General features: G+C 47.7%; 1 protein-coding gene across 8 annotated transcripts in view; it reads left to right on the plus strand.

Annotated features, from left to right (window-relative positions):
- SMARCA4 (SWI/SNF related, matrix associated, actin dependent regulator of chromatin, subfamily a, member 4) overlaps nucleotides 1–20,098 on the plus strand; it is a 115,374-nt gene that overhangs the window by 68,795 nt on the left and 26,481 nt on the right. For all 8 annotated transcript variants that reach the window (XM_044443644.1, XM_044443643.1, XM_044443646.1 and 5 more), the window contains exons 25-26: nucleotides 9,838–10,004; nucleotides 18,354–18,517. In XM_044443644.1, coding sequence (XP_044299579.1) covers nucleotides 9,838–10,004; nucleotides 18,354–18,517 — 331 coding nt within the window. The remainder of the gene's footprint in view (nucleotides 1–9,837; nucleotides 10,005–18,353; nucleotides 18,518–20,098) is intronic.

The raw sequence follows: 20,098 nt of genomic DNA on the forward strand, positions 1-20,098 counted from the left end.
TCAGACTTCATTGGAGCTCACCTTGATTGACTCCGTGCTTGAGCCTTTCTTCCTCAAGACCGAAAGGAAAAGCTACATTCCTCCATCCATTGGATTACTATGCATCGGACTGTTTTGGCACTATCCATACAGAAGCTTCTTGGCCATATGGCTTCTACGGTCTCGGAAGTACCGAACACCAGATTGCGGATGAGACTATTGCAGCTATGGTTCAACCCACAACATGACTGTACCGTCTGCTTCAACCACCTGCCTCCATTCTTCAGACCCTGTTGTGGTGGACTATAGAGGCCAACCTTTCTGTCAGGGTCCCATTTCGACCACCTCAACCAGCCCTAACGCTCTACACTGATGCCTCCCTTACGGGTTGGGGAGCACACTGTTCTGACTTCTACAGTCAGGGAACCTGGCAGGGACATGAGACCACCAGACACATCAATTATCTGGAACTGCTGATGGTCTTCAAAGCCCTCATGTCCTTCGAGAATCTCCTTCGGGACCGAGCCGTTCAGATCGCTTCCAACAATGTTGTGACTGTGTTTTACATTAACAAACAGGGCGGTACAAGGTTGGCCCCTCTGGTTTATCTTGCTCTTCATCTGTGGGACTTGTGTATTACCCGCAGGATCATTCCTCTAGCCCAGGGGTCGGCAACCCGTGCCAACACAGCACAGCCCCTGATCTGTTTCATAAATGCAACACACTATAGTTTCTTTGTACATTGCAGAAAGGTAAAAAAACAAGATATGCAGTGTTATTTTCATTTTAGAAGTCAAAAGAGGTTTGCAGCTCCCAGTGTTTTCTGTGGGAAACGGGTCCAAATGGCTCTTTGAGTGTTAAAGGTTGCCAACCCCTGCTCTAGCCAACAATGAGGAAGCAGATTCCCTCAGCAGACAAATGTCGACAGCTCATGAGTGGGAGTTAGAACGCCAAGTCTGCCAACACATTTCCAACTCTGGGGACCCACTGGGCATGAACTTGTTTGCCACCCACAACAACTCTGTCTGCACGACATACTGCTCCCAAGTGGGCATCGACCCAATTTCGGTCGGGGATGCACTGATGATCCCTTGGACAAACAGATTCTTTTACGCTTTTCCTCCGATACCACTAATTACAAGAACTCTAGCCAAATTCAATCAGGATGATGCTCATGGGATTCTCATCACTCCTTGGTGGCCCTGCCAACCATGGTTTCTCACTGTTCTCCATCTCTCCAGAAACAACTTTCTTCCTCTTCCACGGATTCTACATCTACGGACCCAACAACATGGCACCATTCAACATCCAGATCTACATTCTCCGATCCTCCATTTTCTTCTGGGTTTTTAGGCCTTTAGGAACCCAAGAACACTGTAACAATGCTGGAAATGTAAAGAAGTGGATGGGACTTTTATCATATGTGGTTGGACCTGTACAAAGTTTAAAAAGAAAGAAATACATGCAGAAATACAGAAATTCTTGAAAATTAACTTTCCTATGAAGGCTAAGAATATGCTACTGAGTACTGTACCAGAAACTGCCAAGAAATGTGGTGGTTGTTGCTAGTCACAAAGTCATGTACGACCCATCGTGACCCCATGAACAACACTCCTCCAGGCCTTCCTGTCCTCCACTATCCCTGGGAGTCCACCTAAGCTCACACCAACTGCTTCAGTGACTCCATCTAGCCACCTCATCCTCTGCTGTCCCCTTCTTCGTTTGCTGTCAATTGTTCCCAGCATTAGGCTCTTCTCCAGTGAGTCCTTCCTTCTCATTAGGTGGGCAAAGTATTTGAGTTTCATCTTCAGTATCTGGCCTTCTAAAGAGCAGTCAGGGTTGATCTCCTCTAGGACTGACTGGTTTGATCGTCTTGTAGTCCAAGGGACTCGCAGAAGTCTTCTCCAGCACCACAATTCAAAGGCCTCAATTCTTCGGTGCTCAGCCTTCCTTATGGTCCAACTTTCACAACCATACATTGCAACTGGGAAAACCATAGCCTTGACTATACGCACTTTTGTTGGCAGGGTGATGTCCTGGAGCCGATCCTGTTTAATCTTTTCATAAATGACATGGAAGAAGGGGTGAACAGTCTGCCGATCATATTCGCAGACGATACTAAACCTGGAGCAGCGGCCACAACTGAGGAGCAGGTATTCCAGAACCAAAAGGATCTGGACAGACTATGGAAGTGGGCAGGAGACAACCAGATGGTGTTCATTGTGGATAAGTGCAAGGTCCTGCACTTGCGGCATAGGAATTGGTGTCATGTACAGATTAGGGGACAAGTGGCTAGAGAGCAGGACTTGTGAAAGGGACCTCAGGGTACTGGTTGACGCAGGCTAAACATGAGTCAGCAGTGTGATGCAGTGGTCAAGAGGGTGAACATCACCCTTGGTTGCATAGCCGGAAGTGTGGCTTCTAGACCGAGAGAGGTATTACTACCACTCTATATGACTCTGGTGCACCTGCAACTGGAGTATTGTGCTAGTTTTGGACACCTCATTACAGAAAAGATATAGCCAGGTTAGAGTCAGTGCAGCATAGGGCCACAAGGTTGGTGGCTGGTTTGCAGGGGATGGGATATGAGGCGAGCCTGAGGGAACTGGGTCTTTTCAGCCTGGAGAAGAGACTCAGAGGGGATATGTTGGGGATATGTTGGTATGTGAGGGGATGTCACATGGAGCTGGGTAGAGACCTGTTCTCCCCTGCAGAGGAAGGCAGGACGTGCTCCAACAGAGCAAAGCTCAGGGAACCAAGGTTCTATTCAGATACAAGGAAGCTCTTCCTGACAGTTAGGACCCCAAGGGTATGGAATGGGCTTCCACGAGAGGTCATTGAGGCCCCATCGGTGAGGATGTTCAAAGATAGGCTGGACTTGCACATGGTGGGCATGTTGTGAGCGGAGCTGGCTGGAGCCGGAGGTCAGACTAGATGATCCGGGAAGCCCCTTCTGACTCCTCTGTTTCTATGTTTCTGTGTCTCTGCTTTTTAGTATGCTGCCTAGATTTGCATAGCTTTCCTCCCAAGTAGCAAGCATTTTTTGATTTCTTGGCTGCAGTCCCTGCCTGCGGTGATCTTGGAGCCCAGGAAAATAAAATCTGTCACTTCCTCCATTTCTTCCCCATCTATTTGCCAGGAAGTGATAGGACCAGATGCCATGATCTTAGTTTTCTTGATGTTGAGTTTCAAGCCAACTTTTGCACTCTCTTCCTTCACCCGCATCAAGAGGCTCTTTAGTTCTTCTTCACTTTCTGCCATTAGAGTGATATCATCTGCATATCTGAGGTTGTTGATATTTCTCCCGGCAATCTTTATTCCACCTTGTGATTCATCTAGCCCTGCCTTTCTCATGATGTGCTCTGCATATAATTTAAATAGGCAGGGCAACAGTATACAGCCTTGCCAAACTCCTTTCTCAGTTTTGAACCAATCATTGCTTCCGTGTCTATTTCTCACTGTTGCTTCTTGAACCTCATAAAAGTTTCTAAAGAGACAAATAAGATGGTCTGGTACTCCCATCTCTTTAAGAACTTGCCACCATTTGTTGTGATCCACACAATCAAAGGCTTTATCATAGTCAATGAAGCAGAAGTAGATGTTTTTCTGGAACTCCCTAGCTTTCTCCAAGATCCAGCGTATGTTGGCAATCTGAGCTCTAGTTCCTCTGCCTCTTTGAAATCCTGCCTGTACTCCTAGTAGTTCTCGGTCCAAATACCGCTGGAGCCTAGCTTGTAGGATTTTGAGCATAAATTTGCTAGCATGTGAAATGAGTACAGTTTGAACATTCTTTGGCATTGCCCTTCTTTGGGATTGGAATGTAAACTGACCTTTTCCAATCCTGTGGCCACTGTTGAGTTTTCCAAGTTTGCTGGCATATTGAATGTAGCACTTTTACTGCATTGTCTTTTAGGATTTTGAATAGTTCGGCTGGAATACTGTAGTCTGCACTAGGTTTGTTGTTGCTCAGACTTCCTAAGGCCCATTTGACTTCACATTCCAGGATGTCTTGCTCAAGGTCAGTGACCACCCCATTGTGGTTATCAGGGACGTTAAGCTCTTTCTTGTGTAGGTCTTCTGTGTAATCTTGCTACCTCTTCCTAATCTCTTCTGCCTCTGTTAGGGCCCTGCTATTTTGGTCCTGTATCATGCCCATGTTTGCATGAAACGTTCCCTTCATATCTCCAATTTTCCTGAAGAGATCTCTGGTCCTCCCTATTCTATTGTTTTCTTCTATTTTTTTGCACTGTTCATTTAAGAAGGCATTCTTATCTCTTCTAGCTATTCTCTGGAATTCTGCATGCAGTTGGGTGTATCTTTCTTCCTTGCCTTTCGCTTCCTTTCTTTCCTCAGCTATTTGTAAAGCTTTCTCAGACAGCCATTTTGCTTTCTTGCATTTGTTTTTCTTTGGGATGGTTTTAGTTGCTACCTCTTGTACAATGTTGCAAGCCTCCGTCCAAAGTTCTTCAGGCACTCTATCAGATCTAATTCCTTAAATCTATTTGTCACCTCTACTGTATATTCATCAGGAATATGATTTAGGTCATACCTGAGTGGCCTAATGCTTTTCCCTACTTTCTTCAATTTAAGCCTAAATTTTGCAACAAGAAGCTCATGATCTGAGCCACAGTCAGTTCCTGGTCTAGTTTTTACTGACTGTATAGAGCTTCCCCATCTTTGGCTGCAGAGCACATAGTCAATCTGATTTCTGTGTTGACCGTCTGGTGATGTCCATGTGTAGAGTTGTCTCTTGGGTTGTTGAAAAAGAGTTTGCTATGACCATCATATTCTCTTGACAAAATTCTCCCAGCCTGTGCCCTGCTTCATTTTGTACTTCAAGGCCAAGCTTGCCTGTTATTCCGGTTATGTTTTGGCTTCCTTCTTTAGCATTCCAATCCCCCATGATGATAAGGACATCATTTTTTGGTGTTAATTCTAGAAGGTGTTGTAGGCCTTCATAGAACCAGTGAACTTCAGCCTCTTCAGCACCAGTGGTTGGGTCATAGATTTGGACTACTGTGATGTTGAATGGTTTGCCTTGGATTCGAGCTGAGATCATTCTGTCATTTTGGAGATTGTATCCCAGTACTGCTTTTCCTACTCTTTTATTTACTATGAAAGCTACTCCATTTCTTTGGAGGGATTCTTACCTGCAGTAGTATACCTGATGGTCATCTGAATTATACTCACGCATTCCTGTCCATTTTAGTTCACTGATTCCTAAGATGTCAATGTTCAGTCTTGTCATCTCATGTTTGACCACATCCAGCTTACCTTGATTCATAGATCTTACATTCCAGGTTCCTATGGAGTATAGTTCTTTACAGCACTGGACTTTAATTTCACCACCAGATACATCCACAACTGAGCATCCTTTTGGCTTTGACCCAGTCGCTTCATTCTTTCTGGCACTACTAGTACTAGCCCTCTGCTCTTCCCCAGTAGCATATTGGACACCTTCCGACCTGAATGGCTCATCTTTTGGCATCATATCTTTTTGCCTTTTGGTATTGTCCATGAGGTTTTCATGGCGAAGATACTGGAGTGGGTTGCCATTTCCTTCTCCAGTGGATCACGTTTTATCAGCGCTCTCTGCTATGACCTGTCCATCTTGGGTGCCCCTGCACGGCATAGCTCATAGCTTCATTGAGCTACACAAGCCCCTTCGCCATGACAAGGCAATGATCCATGAAGGGGAGGAATACGGTAGAGTTATTTAAATATATAATAACAGCAGCTAGAGTTACAATAGCAAATTGTTGGTGTGTGCTCAGTGCAAAGAGCTCCTGGTTCTCAGGGAACACATTTGTTCTCTTCAGCTGGAGAAACATACAGAGGTAGACAGTCTGGGTGACAGGACCCCAAGGGACCAACTAGCAGAGTCCCAGCTCCTGGGTGACAGCTTCTCATGCAGCCATGGAGGAAGGTAGTCTTAGGGAAGGAGGGTGTGATTCTGAGGAACAGGCAGATGATCCCTTAGAAGGACTCTACTCCTTAGAAGGTGAGTGTGTATCCTCTCACACAGAGGATACCCCACTGGGGGGTGAGGGCTTCTGGTTGTAGGAGATTGTCATTAGGAACATAGAAAGCTGGGTTTGTGATGTCTGGGTGGACTGCTTGGTGAATTGCCTGCCTGGTGTGAAGGTTGTGGATACCACACACCATCTAGATAGACTTGTAGATAGCATAGGGTAGAGTTAGTGGCATGGTCCATGTTGATACCAGTGACATAGAGAAATGTAATTGTAAGGTCCTGGAAGCCAAATTTAGGTTCCTAGGTAGAAGGTAGAAATCCAAAATGTACTAGTTCCAGGTGCAACCCCAGCTAAACATGTCCAGCTGAGGCTTCTTGATGCATGGATGAGGCAGTGGTGTTGAAAGGAGGGCTTCATATTTGCTACCCACTGGGAACCATTTTGCAGCAAGCTGGGCCTTTATGGGTGAGACAGGTTCCACTTAAACCAGAATGGAACCAATCAGATGGCAGAGCAGATTTTAATCCTGGGGTTCAGGAACTGGGAAGCATTTGGTTCAGGTCAAATCATCTCTAGTGGATGAAGTGGAAGATGTCAAAGTGTATGAGGGGAGGGAGTAGGAAGTGAGGTTATGATAAGCTGCAATAACCAGCAATAATAAATAATGGCTGGAGGGTGATAGGGTACTTAGGTGTTACTATGGAAATGCTAGAAGCCTCAGGGCCAAAATGGGAGAGCCGGAGTACCTGGCAATACAGGAAAAGATAGATATACTGGGCATTATAGAAACCTGGTGGAGCAGAGATAACTGATGGGATATGGTCATCTCTAGATATAAACTGTATAGAAAAGACAGGGGATGTGGTATATTGGAGAAGTTGTTGCCCTTTGTCGTAAGCAGGGCATAGAGTCCAGCAAAATTGATAATCTAACATGTGAACCTTTCTCCACAGAGGCACTATGGACGAAAATTCTTGGCTCTAAAACCCACTTAGTCATAGGACCATGCTATTGTTTCCCCAGACCAGAATACCTGAGTGTGATCTTGAGTAGGAAATGAAATCAGGGAGGCCTCCAACAAAGGTAGTAGTATAATAATAGGAGACTTCAACTGCCTACATGTTGACTGGATTAATGCAAGTTCCAGTTCTGACAGAGAAGTTAAATTTCTTGATGTCATAAATGGCAGTTCCCTAGAGCAGGTGGTCATGGAACCAACCAGAGAGGAAGAAATCTTGGATTTAGTCCTAGGCAGGATTGCCCTGGACACTGTATGGGATGTAAATGTTGCTGAGCCATTAGGTAACAATAACCACACTGGTATCTAATTTAATATACAGTTAGATGGAAGACTGCCAAAGAGGTCAGACACAGTTGCATTTGACATCAAAAGGGAAAGCTTCCCAAAAATGAGGGAATTGGTAAAGAAGCAGAAGAGAGAAATCAAGTTTACATTGCTGGAAAGTACTTGGAGAAACGCTATAATAGAGGCACAGATGATATGCATAACACAAGTGGAAAAGTCCAAGAAATCACCAGCATGGTTAACACAGGCAATCAAGGAAGAAAGTTCACTTCAAAAAATGGAAGGTTTGCCCAAATGGAAGCAGACAGGACCACAGCGTTGCACACGGGATATGCAAGTGGACCTTCAGAGAAGCACGAAGACAGTATGAGGAACACATTCCTAACAATATCAAGACTAACAATAAAGAGCTCTTTAATTATATCAAAAGAAAGAAAGTGGCCAGTAGCTGGGCCATTAAAAGAGAGTGCAATTAAGGGGAGAGGAGATTGCAGAGCAGCTGAATGAATGAATGCTTTCCCTCGGTCTTCTCAGCAGAGGATGAAAAGCAGATACGTGTTCCTGAGCTTATGCATTCTTGAAGGGAGTCTGAGAAATTAGAGCAGATAATAGTGGCAAAAGATGAAAATCTCAACCTTATTGACAAATTGAAGGGCAGCAAGTCGCCCAGTCCAAGTGGTATCTATCCTAGAGTTATCAAAGAACTCAAGCATGAAATCACTTCCCTTCTTGCCAGACTATTTAACATGCCTCTAAAATTAGCCTTGTACCAGAGTATTGGACAATGCCCAGGATAAGAAGGCATCCAGGGGGTGTCTGGGAAATTACAGGCCATTTCACTTAACATCTGTTCTGGGTAAAGTAATAATGCTTTCAAGATAGAATCAATAAGCACATAGAGGGACAAGTCCTGCTGGAAAAAAATAGCTTCTACAAGAGGAAGTCTTGCCTCACTAACCTACTGGAGTTCTTTGAGAGCGCTAATAAGTATGTGGACAGGGGTGATCCAATTGACATTGTTTACTTGGGCTTCCAAAAGGCTTTTGATGAAGTCCCTCCACAAAAGCTTCTGAGCAAAGTAAGCAGTAATGAAATTAAAAAAGGGTGGGGGTCATCTTACGGATCACTAACTGGTTAAAGAACAGAAGACAGAGTGGGAATAAATGGCAATTTCTCCCAATTGAGAGATGTCACCAGTGGAATCCCACAGGGTTTTGTACTGGGACGAATGCTTTTCAACATATTCGTAAATGATCTGGAATGAGGAGTAAGTAGTGAGGTGGCCAAGTTAGCTGATGACACCAAACTATTTAAGGTGGTTAAAACCAAAAGGTATTATAAGGAGGTCCACAGGTATCTCTCCAAGCTGGGAGAATTGGTATCAAAATGGCAAATGCAGTTCAATGTAAGCAAATGTAGAATAATGTTGTGGCTAAAACTCCCACCTTCAAGCTTAAGCTGGTGGGATCGGAACTAGTGGTGACTGAGCAAAAAAGAGATCTTGGGATAGTAGTGGACAGCTTGATAAAATGTCTGCCCAGTGCTCAGCTGCTGTGAAGAAGGCAAACTCCATGCTAGGCATAATTATTAACAGAATAGAAAATAGAACTGTCAAGATCTTACTTCTCATATACAAATCCTTGGTGCAACCACACTTGGAATATTGTGTTCAGTTCTGGTCACCTTAACTGGAAGGGGGTGTGGTTGAACTGGAAAAAATACAAAGGGCAACAAAGATGATGAGGTGGCTGAAGCAGCTCCCCTGTGAGGAGCAGCTATGGGCAACTTAGACTGTTCAGCTTAGAAAAAAGGCACGTAAGAGGAGGCATGATAGAGATGTTTAAAATAATGCATGGTGTGGAGAAAGTGGAGAGGGAGACATTTTTCTCCTTCCCCATAACGCTCAAACCCAGAGTCATTCCATGAAGCTGATTGGTGGGAGGTTTAGGACAGATAAAAGCAAGTACTTCTTCACACAGCATATAGTTAAACTATGAAATTTGCTGCCGTGAGAGGTGGTGATGGGCCCCAATCTGGATGGCTTTAAAAGGGGATTGGACAGATTCATGAGGAAGGAGGCTATAAGTGGCTACTAACCTTGCTGGCTATGTGCCTCTGGCATGCCCACATACCCTACTTGCTGAGTAGCTGGGCAGAAGGAGGTGTTGCACCTGTCCTGCTTGTGGGCAGCAGGTTTTCCACTGTGTGTACAGAGTGTGGGGCTAGATGGACCTTTGGTCTGATTTAGCATGGCTTTTCTTACGTTCTTATACTAGGCAGGTATCAGCAGGAGATAGGTCGGTAGATATGTTGGACTTCACCTAGCATTCTTGATCATGAAGTATGCTCGCAGGTGCTTCTGGGAGATGAAGTACAAAACATCTAGAGAGCTACCTTCTGCCCTCTCCTCTCTTAGAACATGCTGCAGAATCCTTTAAATACATTAGGATGTTAATGTCAGATTATATAAGCATGGTTTAGTAGATAAGTTGACATGGAAAGGGGACCTTGAAGCTGTTTGAAGATTGCCGCACCTGAAGAAAATAATTTCTTCTCTTCTCCTCATGTACAACCTAGACTTGACCTATACCGTGCTTCAGGGAAATTTGAACTCCTAGATCGGATTCTTCCTAAGCTACGAGCTACTAACCACAAGGTGCTACTGTTCTGTCAGATGACATCCCTCATGACCATAATGGAAGATTATTTTGCTTATCGTGGCTTCAAATACCTCAGACTTGATGGTGAGTTTGGCACTAGATCTTGTAATGTACTAATTTTGCTTTTAGAGGTATCTATTTGAGGCCTGGTTTTGGTAGTCAACCAGTCTGTGTTCAACCAGTCTCTCATTATCTTAAATTAGGCTGTGTATGGAACTATATAAGAAATTGGAACTTAATTATGGTGTGGTATAGAGTCAGAGATCCTGATTCTAGTCTGCTCTCAGCCATGAGGCTCACTGGGTGATCTTGGGCCAGTCACTGACTCTCAGCCTAACCAGAAGGGAGAATTATAAGTTCCTTCTAGGTAAAAATGCAGAATACAAATGTCGGACAGATACAAAAGGCAGGCAGACAAACTTGAGTTCCTTTGCATTTTATTTAGCTGCATGCAGTTTGGGATGCAATTAGGAAGGCCTTGGCAATTATAGGCAGCCTATAAATGAATGTAAATAAATAAATAAACTTTGCATGTCCTATGTGCACAGGATAATATGTGGAGCTACCACTTGGATTTTGGTGTTTTTACCATTGATGCAACCTTCATGCTAGGGCATTTACTTTTATACCCTCTGCTAGCAACATTCAGAAGCTCCTCCAGATCCCTGGTGTCTAGGTCACTCCAGTGGAAAGCAGTAGTGGAGCCACCCAAACTTCTTTGAGGCCTTGGAAGTGCTCTGGAAGAATTTTCTCATATTATGCAAAGCACTGTGAGCTGTTGAAAAGTCGAATCCATTGGGTCTTATGACTTGCACTTGGGGTACTCTATATATATTACATATACCTACATTCTTCTTCAGGTCTCCGTGCAATCACACCTATGGGCTTGCCATGGAGCACGAGGCCTTGATTGGATTAAATTTCCAAAGCTCAGCGTCATGGAGTGGGCGGGAGCCCAGGCCTCCCCCTGCACAGGTAGCATTAAGTGGGGGGGGCTCCTACCCAGTCCCTCAGATTCTTTTCGACTGTGCTTCGAGTCACTTCGGATCGGATCCCCGCTTGCAAAGCTGACCTGGTTCACCATTTTGTCTCTTTCTTTCTCTTTCTTCGCTATTAAGAAAAAAATGCTTTTTCTCCCCACTCATCTCTTTTCTCGGCTAGAGAGAAAAGCCGGCTCTGTATCTCTCCCTCCTTAACAAATCTCCTCTCTTATCCTCTCTGGTCTCCTCTTCCCTATGCCACGTATGCTCCCATTTGAGCCACATGGCTGACTCTTCCTCTTGCCACTGCACCTCCTGTGCAGCCCGAATGCCCGCTAACAACGGGCACTCCAAGTGCCTCCTCTGCCTCTGCAAGGACCACATTGTGGACACCTGCCCTCACTGCCAGGCCTTTAAAAAACAAACACGCCGACAGAGGGCCACCTGCCTCCAGCAGGCCCTATGGCAGAGGGTCCTCATCACTGTTGACCCCTCTGGGGGCAACAACCCTCCCGCCGAGGGCACATCCATGCCCTGCAGGACTAGGAAACGGGCGGCCTCTCTGGGTAAGGGCCCCTCCAGCGCTGCTGCTCCCACGAGGAGGAAACGACACCATGCTGCAAAAGACTCCACCCCCCCAGCAACTGAGGTTGCCGCAGACTGGCCGAGGTCCCCAGCCTCTGGGGTCTCGCTGAACAAGACCCCACGGTTCCAGTCCTGGACTCCCTGGGCACTGCAGCGGATGGGAGTCTGCCTGTGCCTGATATTTTGACTGTGTGCAGCCTGGCAGCCTCTTCAACAACAGAAGTCACCATCCACTCCTCCACCCTCTCGGGGGATCCCCAGCTGCTACCAGCGCCCATGGGCACCACTGCCTTGCCACAAGGCTGGCCTACACACCATGCCCCCCCTTTGGAGTTGGGGGGTTCTTTGTCATTGCATTCTCCAGCCTCCCCGTGCTCCAGCTCGCCTCCATCGACTCTGTGCGCAAGGAGACCATGCCCGGCTGACTTCAAATTGGCCTCGTCGGAGGACCACACTCCTGTGCCCGAGCCTGACTTGCAACCCCGAGACACAGGCCGTGCCACAGACACTGTGCCTGAAGCCCTACTTCCTCCTGCTGCGGTGACTCTGCTCTCTGTGAGCGTCGCCAGTGCCGTGGGACCAGGAGGAGCCATCCCAGAAGTCAGGAGCCCATGGCAGCGACCACCATACCACGGACCCTCATCGCTGCCGCACCGCCACCCTCAGGGACAAGCTCCTCTCCTGCCAACGCTGCCGGCCCAGCAAGGGCCTGTCTACCAGTGAGGAGGCCTACACTAGGCCAGCTTGCAACCGCCGCTGCTCCCACAGCCCCACCGCTGCTCCATGTGAACATTCACCGGGATCATCAAAGCAGGAGCAGCGGATACTAGCGTTCACCTTCTTGGGACTCAGGTCAGAGCCGATCCCCAGACTCAGGATATTCCCTCTCCCCTGCAGCCTCCATTCACTTGCCAGATGGTCTTAGAGCAGGACCTGTCTTTCTCGCCTGTCAAAGGAGGGGAGGGTGCTTCTCGGACTTGGTTGTCTGCATGGCTAAGGACCTTGATTTTGAAACCACCCAAGCACCTCAGCCCGAGGCCAACCTGTGCTACGATGCCCTGGCCTCAGGGAATAGCACCCTGTGTCCATCCCTGCCCTGCCTGCACTGCTTCACACGGCACAGCAGTCCTGGAAAGCCCCTGCAGAGACCCTGGCCACCTTACGCAGGGCTGACCCTGCTTATAGGGCAACCATCAAGGCCTTCCCTCTGTTCTTCCAGCACCCCAAGCCCAACTCCGTCATAGTGGAGTCCATGCAGGGCACCCCCCAGAGGGATCAGTCCACTCCAGTGGATAGAGATGGGCACCGCCAAGACACTATGACTAAGAAAATCTATGCGGCCACCTACATGGGCTTCAGGGTCTCTGACTATGAGGCCACCATGGCCAGATACCAACTCTTTCTGTGGGAGAACATGGGTGCCGTGGTAGATCAGCTCCCTGACCACCTCTGGGACGCAGTTCACATCATTCACACTGAGATGGAGGGCCTCTCGAGGTTCTAGCTTGAGACAGCTCAACATCACATCGACTGCTCCAGCAAGGCCATGACTGGGGCAGTAGCCATCCGCCACCACACCTGGTTGTGCTCTGCCTTCCTGTCCCCTGAAATCCAGGCCTGCATTGAGGACCTTCCCTTCGATGGCAAAGGGCTCTTCAATGCCCAGATGAATGGGAATATGGACTTGCTCCATAAAGCATGCACCACTGCCAAACGCATGGGGTTTGGGCAGAGCTTGGTGCAAAGGAGATGGCAGGGAACCCCTGCGGCCCCTGATCACCTCCCCTTCTCTGACCGCCCCATGAGCCCCAAAGTGCCACCTGCCACCAAGAGACAGGATTCCCAGCCCCGGCAGAGACTCCTGGCAAAGTGCTAGGATGCCTAGCACAGGCACTGACACCCTTGTCCAGGCAGCCCCCCTCCTGTCTCCCCCACCTGCTTCACAAACTACCTAGCACAGTTCCTCCCAGCTTAGGAGGCCATCACCTCTGATCCTGGGTCCTATCGATCATTCAAAGGGGCTATAGGATAGAATTTGATACCCTGCTGCCCCTTGGTTGCATCAAGACCAACTTCATCACCCACCCTGCGGACGGAGGTCCAGGCTGTACTGGACAAAGGGGCAATAGAGTGCATTCCCCTGTCAGCCCCCAAAGGCTTCTATTCCAGGAACTTCACAGTACCCAAATGGGATGGCACTCTTGGGCCTATCCTGGACCTAAGGGGAGGGGGGATCAACAAATTCATCAACCCCCTCCCCCCCAAATTCAGAATGATCATGCTCCAGGTCATCCTTTCTCTCCTTAGCCCAGGAGTCTGGTTCGCCTCCATTGACCTGAAGGAGTCCTATTTTCACATCTCCATCCACCCCAAGCATAGGAACTTCCTATGCTTTCAAATTGACCAGTTCTGCGTCCTCCCCTTCAGCCTAGCCACGACTCCCTGCATGTTCGCTAAATGCATGGCAGTCATCTGTGCCCACCTTAGGTTACAGGGCACCCAGATGTTCCCTTACCTGAACAACTGGCTACTTGCAGCTCCCTCCAGGGAGGACCTGCATCGTAGCCTATCCATTACACGCTACCTTTTACAGGACCTAGGACTCCTAATCACCCACGATAAATCTGTTCTTTTCCCCACACAGTCCATCGTCTTCATAGGGCTCACCTAGACTCTGCCCCTGCCAAGGCCTTGTTACCTCAGCCAAGGGCAGAAACCTTCGCTTCTTTGGCCTTGGCTGTCAGGGCTGCACCACTCACCACCACCCACACCATTCAGAAGCTCCTGAGCCTCATGGCCACCACGGTTTCGGTGCTGCAGCTCGCAAGGCTCCACATGAGACCTTTTCAACTCTGGTTCGTGGAAGCCTTCATGTGGGACGAAGGCCCCCACAGAACCCTCCTAGCCCCACCCACAGCAGTCAGGATGTCCCTACACTGGTGCAGTACAGTAGCCAACCCCACCACAGGTATGCCCTTCCTCCCCTCCCAGCCATCCATGACTGTCACCATGGACACCTCCAGTACAGGCCGGGGCACCCACTGCGCAGGCATGTGCGCACAGGGCCACTGGACCCAGGATGAAGCCCGTCTCCTCATCAACGTGCTGGAGATGCTGGCAGTCCAGAAAGCCCTGGTGTCCTTCCAAGACGCCCTGGCAGGGCACCACATTCAGGTAGCCACAGACAACACCACAGTCATGTACTACCTGAACAAACAAGGTGGAACACACTCCGCCCCCCTCGCTACCCTGGCCACCACCATCTGGCACTGGTGCGTTCAGAGGGTCATCAGCATCACAGCCATTCACGTGGTGGGCCACCTCAACACCCTCACAGACTCCTTGAACCGCTCCCCCTCCCTCCCGCATGAGTGGAAACTGGAAGCCTCCACCTTCCACGCCCTATGCATTGCCATCCCGCAGAACTCCAAATGCGAACAGTTCTGCTCCAGAGCAGCACAGGGCATGGGGTTCCTAGGGGATGCCTTTCTCCTCTGATGGGAGGGGAACCTCTTCTACACCTTCCTTCCCTTCCCCTTGATAACCAGGGTGATAGCCAAGCTCCAGAGCAACAGGACCAGTCGCATCCTTGTCACGCCCTGGTACCTGAGACAACCCTGGCTTCCTCTCCTCCTTCACCTGTCCAGGAACGAGTTCTCCCGCCTCCCGTCTCTCCCCAACCGGCTGTCGCAGGATCAGGGCAAGGTCCTGCACCCAGACATCTGACCCTCTGGCTGACAGCCTGGAGGATCACACCCTGATCAATCCATATGGCACCCTCCCTCCTGCAGGTGCTGGCATCCTGCAGGCTGCCCTAAAGCCCTCCACACGGCGCTCCTACCTAACAAAGTGGAGAGCCTTCACAACCACGGCCACAGATCAGGGCCTCGACCACACCACTACTTCCATTGAATACATCCTTGAGTACCTACAGACACGCTTCGTCATGGGCCTCTCCCCCTCCTCTTATCAGGGTCCACTTGGTGGCTGTCTCCCATTTTCACCCCCCAATTCAGTGGTCCTCTGTGTTCACCCACCCCCTGACACTCCGCTTCCTCAGAGGCTTACAAAACATGGTCCCTCCTGTCTGACCACACACACCCTCCTGGAGCCTCTCAGTGGTATTACAAGCCCTCCTGAAGAGGCCCTTCGAGCCCATGGCCACATCAGATCTTCATCTCCTCTCGTGGAAGAACGTATTCTAGTGGCCATCACCTCCGCTTGACATGCCAGCGAACTGTCTGCCCTACGGATCGAAGCTCCCTTCACCATGTTCCACAGGGACAAGATCGTCCTCCGCCCTGACCCTCGTTTCACCCCTAAGGTGATGTCTCCTTTTCATGTCGACCAGGACATTGTCCTTCCTGCTTTCTTCCCCAACTCCTCCACCCGCATCAAGGCCACACTCCATCTCCCCGATGTTAGGAGGGCCCTGACCTTTTATAGGGCCTGGACTGAGCCGTTATGCCACTCTGAGCGCCTCTTCATTACAAGGGCCCCAGAGCAGGTGGACCCGTCTCCAGTGAAAGACTCTAAATGGGTCTCCAGCATCATCTCCCTTGCCTATGAGATGGCCAAGATTCCCCTAACGGACTGCCCGCATGCCCACTCCATGCACGCACAAGCCACTTCCATTGTGCTGCCAGCTGGTGTCTCACTCCAAGAGATCTGCAAGGCCATGAAGTGATCTGTGCCCTTGACCTTCATCCGCCACTACCAGCTGGATGTCCGCGCCAGATGGGACTGCGCTTTCGGAAGGGCAGTGCTCTCTGCGATTCTCTGGTGAAGACAGCCACCTCCTCCTGGACGGTAAGCTTTCTAGTTGCCCATAGGTGTGATTGCACGGAGACCATGAAGAAGAATGGCAGGTTGCTTACCTGTAACTGTCGTTCTTCGAGTGGTCATCCATGCATTCACACAACCTGCCCTCCACCCCACTGGCTATCGTCAGCCTCTCGCCCTGAATGGGCTGGGTCAGGGTGCAGTCACCGCTGTATCCTTCACGGGCTCTTTGGATCCCTTGCACGCCTGGGGCAGTGTCTGCAGGCAACTGAGGGACTGGGTGGGAGCCCCGCTCCATGCTACCTGCACAGGGGGAGGGCCGGACTCCTGCCCCCACTCCATGACACCGAGCTTTGGGAATTTAATCTGATCAAGGCCTCGTGCTATGCAGCAAACCCATAGGTGTGAATGCGTAGATGACCACTCGAAGAACGACAGTTACAGGTAAGCACCCTGCCTTTATGACTTTCACTTGGGGTCCACTATATGCACCTTTCCCTCTTCTGTAGGTTTATATAGATGCATACTTTGCCAATTTCCATTGTGTCATTTAATTTGAAGAATGCATTAATAAAAAAACAGTAGCCGTGTTAACACTTTTAGAATGTCAGCAAGACACTGTCAAATAACCCAAGTTTCCTTAGTTGGTTAACTGTTCCACTGTAGTGACCTACAATGCCCATCCTTCCATGTCCCTTAGTGTCATGAACTGAAAAATCATTGTGCTGTTCAAGTAAATGCATTCCTCCATTATAAGATGGTTTTAGCATATTCTCTCTGTATTTGTTCCTTTTCTTTCTTGCTGACATTGATCATTCATATCTTTCCTTTTATGCTCTTGACTCAAGAGCTGTTTTTTAATGACTTGAGCTCACCTGCTGGCACTTTACACAGTGAGGGAAATAAGTGTCTATAGAGTACCCCAGATGAATGCCAGATTGAGCTTTTTCTACATAAGGCTGTTGTTCCAGTGTATACAGGTTTGTAGCAGTATTGAGATACAAGCACTATGTAAAGAACATTCCTTCCCTGGTTTCCAGTGTATAAACCCTAGGTAGGATGACTCGAATACACAAATGAAAAAAGTGTTTTCTTTTGCCTTTCTTTTGCTTTTATAAATAAATGCTATATTTTTTCCTGTTCTTAAAAAAACCCTCATTGAAAGTGCTGTTTAGAAGCAGAAGCAAAAGGGGAGGGTCACAATGTCCTCTAGTGCTCCCATAAGCAACTGAGTGGAATGATGAGCAGTGTCCTTGCGTGCAAAAGCTCAGTGTCCCATCTCTTCAGTCTGATATGGTACAGTCACATAATTTTGTTAGCATGTTGGTCAAAAATGTGGGCTATATTACACTCTACTTAGTAACAGAGAAGCGAAGGTATACTGAAATATGATGGTTGTGATATATTGTGCAGGTCAGAAGCCTTTTTATGTCATCAGTGCATATTTTCTTTTATAAGCACCATTCTGTAAATCCTATTTCAGGCTGCACTCAGCAGCCATGGAGATCTGGATCTCCATGTTGCTGACATGAGAACTTGGCAGATGGTCTACCCATTGCTTCTGGCTGTTTAGAGCTCCAACTGTATAGATGCTACAGCCAGGCTTTAGAGAGATCTTAGCCTGTCTTGCTGGCTTTGTTGACGAATGATAGTGGAGACAATTAGCTTCTGCTACAGGGTTCATATCTATGTGATTCCTCTTATCCCCAGCTTGGAGTTCAGAACAGAGAGGGAGGCAGGATTGGGAGAAAGCATCAATATCAACTTCCCTGATTCCCCCCCCCCCGGTCTTTTCCCCCTCCCCATCTGCCAATCCAAACCACCTGATTGTGTTCTAATTGCAAGTTGCATTTTGTATTATTTGTATGAGTTAACACACTTAAATTGACAGTCAGGCTGTCCAGATGTGAGAATTTTAGGATGCAGCTATTTTTCAAATGTTTTGGTGCCTAGTGTAAAATAAATTCCTTCTGTGGGCCAGTTGCATGCTCTTCCAGATTTCTGGAGTTCCAATGGTGATACTATTTCTATCAAAAACATATATTTGTAGTATGGGGCAAACCTTCTCTTCTCTGAACATTTTAAGGGACCACTAAAGCAGAAGATCGTGGCATGTTGCTGAAAACCTTCAATGAGCCAGGCTCTGAATATTTCATTTTTCTACTGAGCACCCGAGCAGGGGGCTTGGGACTGAACCTGCAGTCGGCTGACACTGTGATAATTTTTGACAGTGACTGGAATCCTCACCAGGTAACAAATAAAAACATTATTGGGCTTAAGAAAAAGGATTTTGAAATAGATCACTAGGGCAGGGTGGTGGTGGTTATGTAGAGTTGGTGATGCTAAATCTGTCACATCTGAAGATTTTTATTATTTTTTTGCTCTGATTTGGCAGTGAATCTAGAACAATTTATCACAAAGGAAACCTAGATTATAAAGCTTTTATGGATGTTTTGCATTCCTGTATTTGCCTAGAAACTATAAAGAGAGATAAGGTTCGTTTAAATTTGATAATGTAGTGGAGATTCATCTTATTCCCTAAATCAGCTGCTTGCTCATTGCATTGTACCATCCATGCTGGATACCTTTCTCTGTCATTTTAGTTTATTGCATTTTATGCATTTATATATTGCCTTTGCCAGGACATCCAATGGGTGGTTTAACTAAAACAAATGTTACAATAAAAGCAGAACAGAATTCCCTTGGACCAATTCCATCAGGGTTCAGAGGTTGTAAGCAGTTCCTGGGAAAGTGAGGGAGGGGCTTCATCAACAATTTTTGATGGTCCTTTCAGGATTGATGGCATGAGATCCCTAGCTGGATCCTCTTTGTTTCTGTCTTGTACTAGGGCTCAGCAATCTTAAGTATCCCCAGGAGAGGGGTATGGGGGGGGGCAGGGGGAGCTACCTAGAGCTGGAGCTCCAGGGTGAACACCACCCTTGGCACCTGCCAGCCTCTTTGGATCACCTGATTTTTAAGAAGATATTTTTGGGAGGCTGGTGTTCTGCAGACTAAAGCCTGGAAGCAAGTGCCATCTTTATTTCTAAGAATGCCCCTGGGTCCATGAGAGCCCCAGATGCCTTTGCAGTATAAGAACCATGCAGGTGCAACCCAGAGCTTCATTTTCAAGCACCTCTGACTACCTAGAAAAAGGGAAGGTGGATGTGGTAGGGAGTGTCCTTGGGGACTAGAGTGGAGTGCAGGAGAGTAAAGGCTATGTGTTTTGCCTGCTTGCTCTCTATGGGTTTTTTGTTGTGCTTTGTGGAGACAAATATGTGATTTAGCATTTATTGCTCCAACCATACCTATGCCTTCTGCTTAGCATCTTGACTAAAATTACTTGTCTCTTAGTCTCATCAGTTTGTCCACTGTGAAATTAGTTCAGAAAACCGGGTACACAAGCATAGTTTGTGTTTTGGAGTTCAGATTCCACCTCTGCCCTGTATTTAGGTTTTTGGGTAAGTTAGTTCTGTCAGATTCATTGGTTTACCTTCTGGAATATGGGTGTTTTGGGGAGGGCAACCTCCCCACCACCAAATGTTCTCCACTTTGGGAAAGCAGCCATGGCACTCTCAAAATTCCTAATGTGCCCAATGGCTCAGAAAGGTTGGGGAACCCAGATGTAAAGCAGCCTGGCCTACAATGAATAGATTTCTACATAGCTGTTTCTCACAAGTCATTCATTCAGAAAATGCTTACTGTTCACTGAATTGCCAGCTTAAGGCCAAGAGCCTCTCAGTGTACAGAAACCAAAGGATTGCTTGCGCCTGAAACCAGATAATGCTTGATGCTGTTTTACTTAGCAAGCATAAGAAGTATTGTTTCTTCTCT

The sequence above is a fragment of the Varanus komodoensis genome, unplaced genomic scaffold (assembly GCF_004798865.1).
Source record: "Varanus komodoensis strain SLA01 unplaced genomic scaffold, ASM479886v1 scaffold42, whole genome shotgun sequence".
Lineage (NCBI taxonomy): Eukaryota > Metazoa > Chordata > Lepidosauria > Squamata > Varanidae > Varanus > Varanus komodoensis.